The following is an 11941-nucleotide window of genomic DNA, read 5'->3' on the forward strand; positions in this document are numbered from 1 at the left end:
GTCCACAGTTTTAACAGAAATCGACTTTCAAACAAACTTACAGGTGGAAGTTTAGGAATAATACCTTGAACCTTCATTTTCTCTTAGATTTCGGTATTAACACCCTCCCGAAAAAACGTAGAGCCAAACTAAATTTACTCCCTCTAACGTTACCATACTGTTGTCGGCCGAATTTGGACGATAACAACAGAATCGTTACACGTTTACAGTAGAAATAATTGTAAATAACGGATTACGAAATCCTAGTCATGAAAACCAAATAATGCTTTAATTACTAGTTGCTGTTGAAAGAGTTGATTAATATCGCAATTAAAACAAGACAATTAAAATTTCAGCTTCGACATCACAATTAAAATGGAAAAACCGGCTGTAAGTTTCTCGTATAAAATGAGCGTTATTTTTAATTGTCTTAGTTTCAAATATCACAGTAATAATTTGATTTAGGTAAAATTCCGTTTTATGTATTTTTATTTTTTCAACAATAGAAACATATTTAATTGTTGCTTTTTTCTGAGTGAAGCTGTGCCAATCATTTTTAGATCGAGGTTCTAATTAGTTTAAAATAATTGCTGAATTTGGCATTATTATATATTAAATCCATTAGATTTTGTAGTCGGATTGACCAAATAACATTTTTCAATTAATTAATCTTTATGTAAGGTTGAGATAAAAAAGTCAGCGTCACAAGCAGGATTCGAACCCACGACCTTCGGCTAAAGACGCCGATGCTTTACCACCTGAGCTATCGTGACTTCGATCCACTCGGACACCAACTTCCCATCTCTACCCTATCTTTCGAATTTTCCCTCCTTTTTGCCCTTTTTCAATTATTATATATGTAACAAATTACTTTACAACATCATACAATACTAAAATAAAAAACAAGAAAAACGATAATGCTTTAGTAGAATTAACTAGCTTGCGAAGCTTTTTCAACCGACTCTTTTGAAATAAAACTGCCTTTTAAGTGCTAACTTTACTTATTTGTCTTAGAAAATACACATTTTTAAAAGCCAGAAATCAGTTTACATCATTGTTTTAAAAATAAAACTTAGGAATGATAATGAAACTGGCGGATAATAAACAGGTCTTAACTGACATTTAAGTAAAGTCTGAAAATAATTTATCGCCCAGTAATACTGTCAAACAATGTCAGTTCCAACTCCCACAAAAGCTTCGGTTAGAGTAAAGGCTTCTGAATTAATTGCAATTTTCTTGGAAAGGTTGTCTAAACTGTTTTTATTCCTTCCCTCATCGAACTAATTAAAAAGGATCAAGCATTTAAAAAGTTTTGCTTTTATTCAGATAAAAATGAAAAAGAAAGATAAAGCATCTTGCGGAAGGAGGACTATTATCTTTTTTAAGTAGTCTCAGAAGTTAACTGCGGTAACGTAATATCTTTATTTGTTGGCGGTCATTTTGATTATAATGCTACATCAAGAATTTCACATCAAATCATAACATACGATTTTAATTCTAAATCTATAAAAAAACGTTAAAACAAATTTACTATTCAATAAATTTTGTATTACGACAAAAAGTTAAAATAATAATACGTAAATATAAAATGAATTATATAATTAAAATATTATGTACGCAGACCTCCAAGATAAGATTAAACAAAAAGAACTGATGATAAAAACGCCGAAACGCGTCCGACAGACCAAAGCATAGTAGAAGGCAAGCCAACCATACTAAAATATTTTAATATAAATAACTGAATAATAGAATAACTTTTCAGTTAATTAATCTTAAAGTAAGGTTGTGATAAAAAAGTCAGTGCACTAGCAGGGTTCGAACCCACGGCTAAATACGCTGCTGCTCTACCACTTAAGCTATCGTGACTTCGATCCACTCGGACACCAACTTCCCATCTCAACCTACCTTTCGAATTTTCCCTCCTTTTTGCCATTTTTCAAATGTCGTGTAATCACGATTCGATTCTCGGCGACAAATGAATTGGCCACAGAGAGCTTTAGTGAAGGATACATCATTTTGCTTATTAAATCCATTAGGTTTCGTAGTCCGACTGACCAAATAAATTCTTTTCAATTAATTAATCTTTAAGTAAGTTATTGGTTAAGATAATAAAGAATAATTATAAACATATACATAAATATATGTATATATATATATAGAGAGAGAGAGAGATAGAAAGAGAATGTTTATAATTTTACTGCACAATTATATATAATATATTATCAAATAAAATGAAAAGATCTGTGCCTGCAGATATATATACAGGCACAGATCTTTTCATTTTATTTGAGAAAATATTATGCATTTATTATATATATATATATATATATCGGCCTTGTTATGGTTCCGATTTGTTGTTTTAATCAAAACCAATTTTAACTATGTACATTATTAGATGCACAAGCGAGACGGTGTTGTTTTGGAGATAATAAAAAATCTATTGTTTTAAGCCATGAGGCAACAGACGTTTTTAAAGGTAGCCCAAAGCTCCAGAGAGACGCAGGACAATGTAGGAGCCCTGTTTTCCACAAACAACCCCCTTGCCTGGAACGTCCTAAAAATAAATGTTTCTTTCGTCCCCCCGGGCTATTGTTTCTCCCGTTTTTCCGGTATATAAGCTTTGTACGTTTGTCATTTCTGCATCAAAATCGTTCAAAATAAACAGTTTTATAATTTGTACTAGTTTCCTCGTTACCGTAATTGCTCCGTCCAAGGAAATCAAACCCCCGAGTTTATTTTCGTCCCGTTAAAGTGGTAAGCAGGGTCGACCCGGGCAGTTTTCCCTAAAGCGAGTAAAATTTTAAATTAGCTCATTAATAAAAAGAAAACTCCTGCATAAATGATGCCGGACAAATGATAACCCCCTTGCATTAAAAATTAAATTTTACTCAAGTTAGAAATTAGTCCTTGATTACCAGAGAGAGTTCCCCGTCCCGCGATGAAATATGTAACAGCCATCCCAGGTACATTTGCGCAACGTACGATCCCCCCCTTCATCGGAGACAAATCACCCTAAAGCTATACTAGATTTGATTTAGGACGAAATTGCTATGACAATGGGGACTTTGCGAGGGGTGTGTTAGTTATGTTGACGTATGTTGCGTTGAAACAATGAATGACACATCCTCACAATGCGTTATGTATTCTACAGGTACTAGTTGGGTGATGGAACAGTATTCATGGGACAGACTAAAGAGAATCTAGAACGGCTCTGATAACGTCCTCGTCAAACAAGGATCCTTCAGATTTACCTCACTCGAAGGTGTGCCGGTGCAAGTGACATCCTCAGATGACGAAACGGGATTAACCTGAACGTTCTACAATACTATGTCATTACCGGCTCAAATCACACAAACAAAAATAACTTCTTCAACTAAAGTCTCTGTACTACACTCAAAGACAAAAAACACTCGTATTTAGTTGTTATTTCAAACTAAATGTTTGTATTTATATCGTTATATTTATTACAACATACTTAATTTAATGTAATCCAAATTAAAGGAGATTTCAGAAATTCACGAGTTTTAATTTTAAAAATATTAATTATGATGGTGTGAAAGAAAAAATCATACAGTGAAAATTAAAATTAGAAATAAAAGTAATATAGTAATAAAAATCTTTTTGAAATATCACCTCCGACGTATATAGCTTTCGGCCTTCAACATTATAATTGCACATTAAAATACGATCACGTACGAGATCAATTATAAAGAAAACAAGCCATTTCTTTGTTGAACATTCGCAGACTTCATTAAGACAAAGAAATATTATTTACAATTTATTATACTTGCAATTAAATACTAACTGACGTATTTACAATTTTGAACCCTATGGTTTTTGTTTTGAAATTACCTGATACCTATATAATACGTTTTACGTAATAAGAAAAAAGTTATTATGTTTTTGTTAATTTATTATTTATTTTTCCTGTTTTTCATATGACGAAGGATAAGAATGTGTATACACAGTACAACTGAGAAATTGTACTTGAGGTATTTATTATAAATACACCCCCCCTAAAAGAGAAAAATATGATAAAATTAGTATTAAAAAACTCAAAATAAAACTCACCAGAATTTTGTTAAAAAGATTATGCATTATAGAAAGCCTAAATGAATTTTTTACAAGGGATAAAGCTTTCTTTTGTGTATTCATCTTTTTACATTTTATCAAAATTTATTTATTTTTATAACGTAAACTTCAAGTCCACATTTTTTTAGTTTCCATAATTGAAGTTATAATCACTTATAGAGGTTTTACTTTATTGTTTATAGCTACTTTATTTTTCCACCTTTTATTTTTTATTTACTGCCTTTTTATTTTTACTTACTTTTTTTCAGTTCAGATTTACAAACGAGAAAGTCTTTAATAAAATTATTATATTTTGTAAGGTGCATTTTTTATAAAATAAAGTTATTCGTCTCAGTCGTGATATATTATATTTTTTATCTTGATGTAATGCATATATGTCTTGATTATTATAATGTTGCATTAAAAAATTATGGATAAAGCTAATTTTGGAAGAAAATAAATCTTGGTTAAACTTTCAAAAAATACATTCCCTTCATCAGGACTTTCCAATTATTCATATTTTACAATGGTTAAACAAATATGAACATTGCAGTTGTAAAACTTTTGATTTCAAGCATAGTAAAGCATAGAACAAGATCTACACGTCCGACCCGGTTCTTGACCAATATAGTGCCGGCATGGAAGGGCGGTAGATCTCAATCCGCTATCAACTCGGAAATTCAGTACGTTTAAAACCGTAAGTTTTAGTATTTGTTACCACTGTGAAACATTAATAATACTTTTAAAGTCCTGATCAAAGGGGTGTATTCCTCGAAAGCAGAAAAAAGGAACTGATATGGGGAGGCTACGGTCGTGATGGTACCGATTTTATTGAAAAACTTTAGGGCTAATTTCACCAAACTCCTAAACACGTGTCTTATACTTTTCGACGTATTAACATCCCTTAAAATTTCATTCAAATTGATTGTGAGAACGTGGGCGGTGGCAGCTTTGTGAACATATTATTTGATCTTTTTTTGGCTCCTGGGGCCAATAGGACGGAACTCTCCGCCCCGTGTTAATATTTTTCGTTGTTAAAAAAACGTTTCATTGAAATCAGTGGCCCCACGACAACAGCCTCACTGGTGTTTTCTTTTTATTTCAAATTTGTTTATCCTTGATTTTTTATAACAAAAGGTTTATATTTATACAACAATTCATCAACCATAAACTGAATCAGTGAACTGTTTATGCATGTATTAGCATACATTTTTTATTTATTTTTTATTTATTTTATTGATCCCGCCCCGAGGAATATCGAGTACTCTGGAGGAGTGAATGTGACCAGACATCTATGTTTGTGGTGATGTATATATATATATATATGTATTGTATGTTTTGTTTTTATTCTGTACTTGACTACCTCAAGTACAAACGAGAGACTACCATTGTATGATATCAACGTAGTATATATTTGAAATCAGAAAGTCAGTAACCAGATTGAGACGCTCAAATGGCTGCAGTTTAAAACAAAATATGCGCCAAAGAAGAGAAAAAGAAGGAAAACACCAAGAGGGCCGGCGATGAGCTCAGCTGTTTGTCGGCCCATAAACCTCCCACTTTATTATAATTTTATTGATACTTAATTAAATTTTGAAATTGTAAGTACAAAGTTATTATCTTTCTCAGTATGGTTAGTTATTCTAAATTTACATGTCGTGTTCATCTATCATAAATTCAGTCAGATTAGTTACTGTTACTGCTAGAAAACGCCCAAAAACGATAGATTATAAAGTTTAAATTTTCATCTTTTCCTTATCCTCCAGACAAATTTTATTCCACTGGAAGTTCTTTTTTATTACATTTTGTAATATAAAAAGATGACACAAACATTCACTCACTCACACACCACATATACACGCACGCACGCACGCACGCGCGCACACACACACAAACACACGACATGGATCACGATTGGTATATGCTACACGTGGAGAAAATTAGAAATGTATTCAATACAATTAGTAAAGGTCAATATTAAAAGCTTAAAAATTCAAGACGGACTGCTTTGGGGGGAAAAACACCCTATTGTCTAGTCAGAAGACACTTTCTAAAAGATTTGCACATCATTTATCTTTTTCTACCTTCGCAAGTTCTCAACTGGATAATGTCAGCAGAGAGAAATGAGACAGAAATTGGCAGTCGTCGAATAAAGTAGGATAGATCAGAGAGGTTTTCCCTTTCATTCAAGACAGGAACCAATATGTAAGATCAATAATGTTCTAATTGCAAGCAGTCATGAAAAATACAAATACAAAAACTACATAATCCAGTACGGGGTTTCTTTATTTCATGTTAAAACATGTTATTGTAAACTTAATGTCATGATCATGATTATCATTTTTATCGCTTCGAACACCTTTGCCCAAAAGATATATTCGTTTCCCAGATCGATGGTCAGTGTGCTTGCGATATAATCAGATTTGAACATTTGTTTGTTGGATAATTGATGAGGTAGGATATGATACAGTCAATGTGGTAAGATATGGTATCAGATTAAATCTTAGCGTATAGGTGACGTGTTCATTTAGCGATAACGTTCACCGGTAACCGGATTGTGGTCACGAAGCCACCCGCGAAACCATCGATAATATACTGGCACTTGGGTAAACCTCAGTATTAAATTTTTCTTCTTTATACATGTTCTTTCTACTCACTCTTTATCTCTTTTTATCACTATTCCACTATCTTTCACGTTCTCTCTCGTTATCTCTCTCTCTCTCTCTCTCTCTCTCTCTCTCTCTCTCACTCTCTCTCTCTCTCTCTATCTCTCTCTCTCTCTATGTATCTATCTATCTCTATCTATCTATCTATCTATCCCTATCTATATATCTAACTATCTGTCTATCTATCTCTATCTATATATTTAACTATCTGTCTTTCTATCTCTATAATCTATCTATCTCTTTTCTTCCATAAAGTGAAGAATCATTTCAAATTCAGGAATAAATTTTTCTTCTTTCTATGTTCTCTCCTCGCTCTTTATCTCTTTTTACCTCTCTCTCACTCACTCTCACTCTCTCTCTCTCTCTCTCTCTCTCTCTCTCTCTCTCTCTAGCTCTGTCTCTCTCACTACTTTCTCTCTCTCCCTCTCTCTCCTCTCTCTCTTCTCCCTTTTATCTATCTATCTATTTATCTACCTATCTATTTATGTATTTATCTATCTATTTATTTTCTTTCATAGTGAAGAATCATTTTCTCACTTTCATAGAAATGAATACTATTTCTTTTCTTTTTCGTAATTGATTTTCACAATTATTTAAACACTCTATTTCACAAATGTAAAACTATTATTTACAACTATTTCAAAATAAGAATATTTTTCTTGTTTAAAAGCCTTAGCCAGGGACAGTACAAACAACCACGCCAACTGTATTTTTCAACCTTCGGTTTTAAACATGTCATTGTAATTCCAAGATTAGTGCATAAATAGAAAATACAACTAATGCATGGCTACAACCTGAGACATAAGGTATGTAACATAAAATATTGGATGTGCTATTTAACATTAATTTAGTGTGCTATTCTGATTGAATATAACGCTATCGTTTCATATTAATTTGTGCTTTCGAGTCATTGTGTCATAAATATTTGCTCAAAATTGTTCTCAAAATATAGAAGAACATGTCGATGTTTATTTATAGGATAAAGCTAACCCCGCCACGAGGAATATCGAGTACTCTGGGGTGAGTGTGTGACGTCTGGAGAGTAAAAGTAAGTTATTAGCGCGAATGGAGTGGGTTCAACCCCGCCCCGAGGAATATCGAGTACTCTGGGGTGAGTGTGTGACGTCTGGAGAGTAAAAGTAAGTTATTAGCGAGAATGGAGTGGGTTCAACAACCCGTTTTTGTTATTTTAGGATATCGACGTGGTATACATCTTAAGCAGAGAATTAGAAACCAGATCGAGACGCTCAAATGGCTGCATTTTAAAACAAATACGCGCGAAAAAGAGAAAAAGAAGGAAAACACGCAGAGGGCCGGCGATGACCTCAGCATATATATATATATATATATATTTAAAATTATAGGACAAACAGAAATGATGGCATATTCTTAGAGTTATAAGAAAGATAATTGTGTTATTTAAAGCGAAAAATTAATTAAACAGTTAAGCACAATAGCTTCTACTCGTATACATATTTACAATTTTTCTAAATTATTATTTTTATTTAGTTTTCTAAACAATTCGAACTTCGATATACTAAAATATCAGCTATGACCTAGACTTTTGGAAAACAACATCAAAATATTTTCCAATGTCGTTACCTCTCCGAGGTATATAAGGCACGAATTTATTTTCCCAGGAATATCACCGTTTTGTCTTCACGATGAAGTCTCTTTTGCTAATTTTTGCATTGATCAATTCTTTAATGGGCCATGAGAACGATACTGCTCCGCCTATCTACATAACGCAGAGCAGGGACGAATACGGACAATATTTTCTTACGTAAGTAATTTTTTAGTCCTAACAGGCAACTTTGTAGTAATATAAATACAAAGCATAAAATGCGTAGTTTTTGATTGCTTATTTAACCTATTTGGACCCCCAACAGATTTTTTGTTGTTAAATCTCATTACGTATTTTTATGTACAAGCATAATGCCGGTTTGGAGGTTATTAAACTGTTAAAAAATAAAATGTGGTCACACAAGGTGATATATTATTTATTAATATATTATTTTTGTATTCTTTCAAGTTCCAACCATGTGGTTTTGACGTTATAATTATATGTAAATAATATTTTATTTAAAGTTAAAAAAGTTAAAAAAGCGTAAGAACAATTTTCACAATATTAATATTTTATATATCTGTCCATATAAAACTATCAAATAAATGGAAACTTACGCTATCTAAAAACCGCAACCACGACTAGTAACATCAATTTACGAAAATGTTGTGATATTTCCTTTTGGGATCTCAATACAAGTCTGTTTTGATCTGATTCTCATCATTATACGCGGTTTTGTCTGGTTGGTTCTTGTCATTCTGTCATAAAAAACAGTGGTCAAACAATAACTGGAACGAACAAACCATAAAACTATAAAATTTGTATACGTGAGACCATCTTTACATCACTCGGATGCCTCATTTTTTTAATAAATATTTTTTTACACAAATTCTTTTCGTCGAGATCAAACAGTAAATTTTAAAGTATAAAAAAAGTTTGTTCATTCCTAATGTGTAATTTTCAAAAAACTTGGCTACAAACAATATATTGTTCGTTATTGGTTGTTTACGATATTCCTGGTCTGCCTATCCTCGCCGTTTTGATCTATCAGACTCGTTTGAGTGATTTCTGTAAAGTCAAGTCCCTTTTATAAGTCGCGAGGCGATTTTTTATTTTCTGTCTGTTTGTTGGATTTAGTCTTGGTAGTTTTATTGACCCCGTCAGTCCTTTCATTTTTAACGGCATTGGGTTTTGAATGGAAAAGATGAATGCAAACGTTCCTAATTTGAGTATTAATGCCTTTTTGAATGGTGTTTTGTTTCTGCATTTCTAAATTTTCGGCTATATTAAGTATTAGTCCTTTTGTACGTCTTGTAGAAATTTTATACTGTCTGTATTGGTGATGACCACGATCGTTTTCTGCGAGGTGAGTCGAGCCGTTTGATTTCCCGTCATTGGACTTGAATGTTCCTCATTGTTTCTTGTATCCGTCTTTAATTTTTCGTCCTGTCTGTCCAATGTATTTGTTTTCTGATTCGCATGGTATGATGAATGCCATTTTTTAGTGTTATCGCTTTTTCGAGACTAAAGATCTAAAGTCTAGGAATCCAACTCAAAACTGCATAGTTCATTCTGGAACCAAGAAGCTGGGGCCTACTCTATTCAGCCACTTCAGCCTTTATTTAGATTATTTTATAATAAAATTAAAATTTAATGGTCTATGTGTTCAGATATAATATATACATAAAGGTGTACATATATATATAAATTGTTTATTTATGGCTACAAACTTTTATATAATGTATATTAAACTGTGATTAAATTTTCTTAAATGCTTCCAAGTTTGCAAACTGTTGCTATATAATCAAGACATTTAATATTGTACATTGAAATTGAACTTCGTGACAACTAATTTTTTTTGTTATTCCTTTAGCATGTAATTCTATTTAATTGATTTCCCTCAGGTACGAGGCAGGTGACGGGACGGTAATCAGCGAACAAGGAGTTCTGAAACCTACACCGGACGGGACCGACAATGTTCTCGTTAAGCAAGGTTCGTACAAGTTCACTTCACCTGAGGGAGTTCCTGTTCATTTAAGATACACCGCTGACGAATATGGATTTCACCCGCACGGCAACGTTCTGCCGGTCTTCCACCCTGATTATTTTTGAAGATATGAACAGAAATAAAAATACTGTGTAAATATTATTTAGTATGTTAAAAAGTGTTGTGTTAAAATTTGTATTGCAATATGTTACTGCAATGATATGGGCATTGTTATTTTTCCCATATTACGTCTGGTTATGACGTGCAGATTGTACACATTTTTGCGATATTTCGTTTAGGCCTTTATTGTTTCTTTTTGTTAATTTCATAATTATGTATTTTTCAAATGTAGCTTTTTCTATCAAGGTAACCCGTTTTCCCGTTAAATTATCTTTTATCATTTAAAATTAGCCATTTTTTTATTTGAACTACTCTTTTTCGCATCACATAACCAGTTTTAATTTCAAATTACTTTTTACATTGAAATCAAACATTTTAATTTTCTTTTTACTTTAAATGAGCCCTTTTTAATTTCAAGATTACCTTTTTTAATAGCAAATCAAACCTTTTTTAAATCATAAAGAATACAATTTAAATATAAAATATTTCGGTTCTTAGAAGACCATAGATAAATTAATTAGAATTAAAATTAAATGGAAAAACATATTTTACTTTAAGATTTTTTTAATATAATATAATCTGGCTCTTAATAAACAAATGAAAATTAATTACAACTAAAATTAAAAATTGTAGTTAAGAAAATATAAAATTAAATGATTCTTCTATTGGATATATTTTTTAAATATTAATTAAAAAAGCTCTTATATAAAAGACATTACGAAATCTAATTAAAATTAAAAATTATATAAAATTATGTATTGGTTTGGTTAAGAACATCTCCATGTGGGTATTTTATTTGGAATTTTATTTTTCCATCGGTTTAGGGCCACTTCTAATCTTCAGCATGAACAATTTATAACAAAAAATTCAGAAAAATTAATGATTATTAAGTGGTTAGGGATGGTTTCATGGTCACTCCACTCTCACTAATAATTTACTTTTACTCTCCAGACGCCACACACTCAGCCCAGCGTACTCGATATTTTTCGGGACGGGGTTAATAAATAATAAATTATATTCATTCCAATAAATTAATATAAAAAACACGATATACATCTAAAAATCTATAACATGCCAAAATATTGTCTACAATTGAAAAGGTGCTCGGCCGTTATTCTATCCTTGCATAACGGGTACCTAAGCGGTCGCTTTCCGGCCAGAAGGTGCCCGTGCGTCATTGTTGTGTGACCTATGCGTAGTCCTGTCAATATGGCCTTTTCCCTTTTCTCGGAGGACCAAAGATAGACGAAAAAATGATCCGCTGGGCGTAAGGTTGGGAAGCATCCTGGAGCCTTCCGGCGGCTTCTTTGGCCGCCCTCTCCCTTTCTTTGTTTCCGGCCAGGAAGCCATGCCAACACGACCTCCTTAATAGAAATGAAAAAGGGGAACAGTTGTTCAATCTTCTTAAAAAGATAGTTCCTACTCAGAGTTTTCTCACTGTTTTCAATGATCCGGATGTCGAGCTTATAGCTCATCATCAGGTTGGAGAAGTATACAACCACGTCTCGCGACATGGATCACCAGACTGAATCCCCGGTCCACAGGCCATCGCGA

General features: G+C 32.5%; 1 protein-coding gene and 1 non-coding gene across 2 annotated transcripts; one reads left to right on the forward strand and one right to left on the reverse strand.

Annotated features, from left to right (window-relative positions):
- Positions 1-679: 679 nt before the first annotated feature.
- On the reverse strand, positions 680-752 carry Trnak-cuu. Its single transcript has one exon. It is a non-coding gene; the product is annotated as a tRNA-Lys (tRNA).
- Positions 753-8346: 7594 nt separating this feature from the next.
- On the forward strand, positions 8347-10783 carry LOC106672543 (larval cuticle protein LCP-17-like). Its single transcript, XM_014404067.2, has 2 exons — positions 8347-8499; positions 10185-10783. The coding sequence occupies exons 1-2, from the start codon at positions 8381-8383 to the stop codon at positions 10390-10392; spliced, it is 327 nt and encodes a 108-aa protein (XP_014259553.1). The 5' UTR covers positions 8347-8380; the 3' UTR covers positions 10393-10783.
- The last annotated feature ends 1158 nt before the right edge of the window (positions 10784-11941 follow it).

The sequence above is a fragment of the Cimex lectularius genome, unplaced genomic scaffold, assembly GCF_000648675.2.
Source record: "Cimex lectularius strain Harlan isolate CLEC.00 unplaced genomic scaffold, Clec_2.1 scaffold48, whole genome shotgun sequence".
NCBI lineage: Eukaryota > Metazoa > Arthropoda > Insecta > Hemiptera > Cimicidae > Cimex > Cimex lectularius.

Coding starts and splice junctions, on each gene's coding strand:
- LOC106672543 (XM_014404067.2), top strand. CDS start 8,381: ATGAAGTCTCTTTTGCTAATTTTTGCATTGATCAATTCTTTAATGGGC. Junction 8,500..10,184: donor TACGGACAATATTTTCTTAC/GTAAGTAATTTT, acceptor GATTTCCCTCAG/GTACGAGGCAGGTGACGGGA.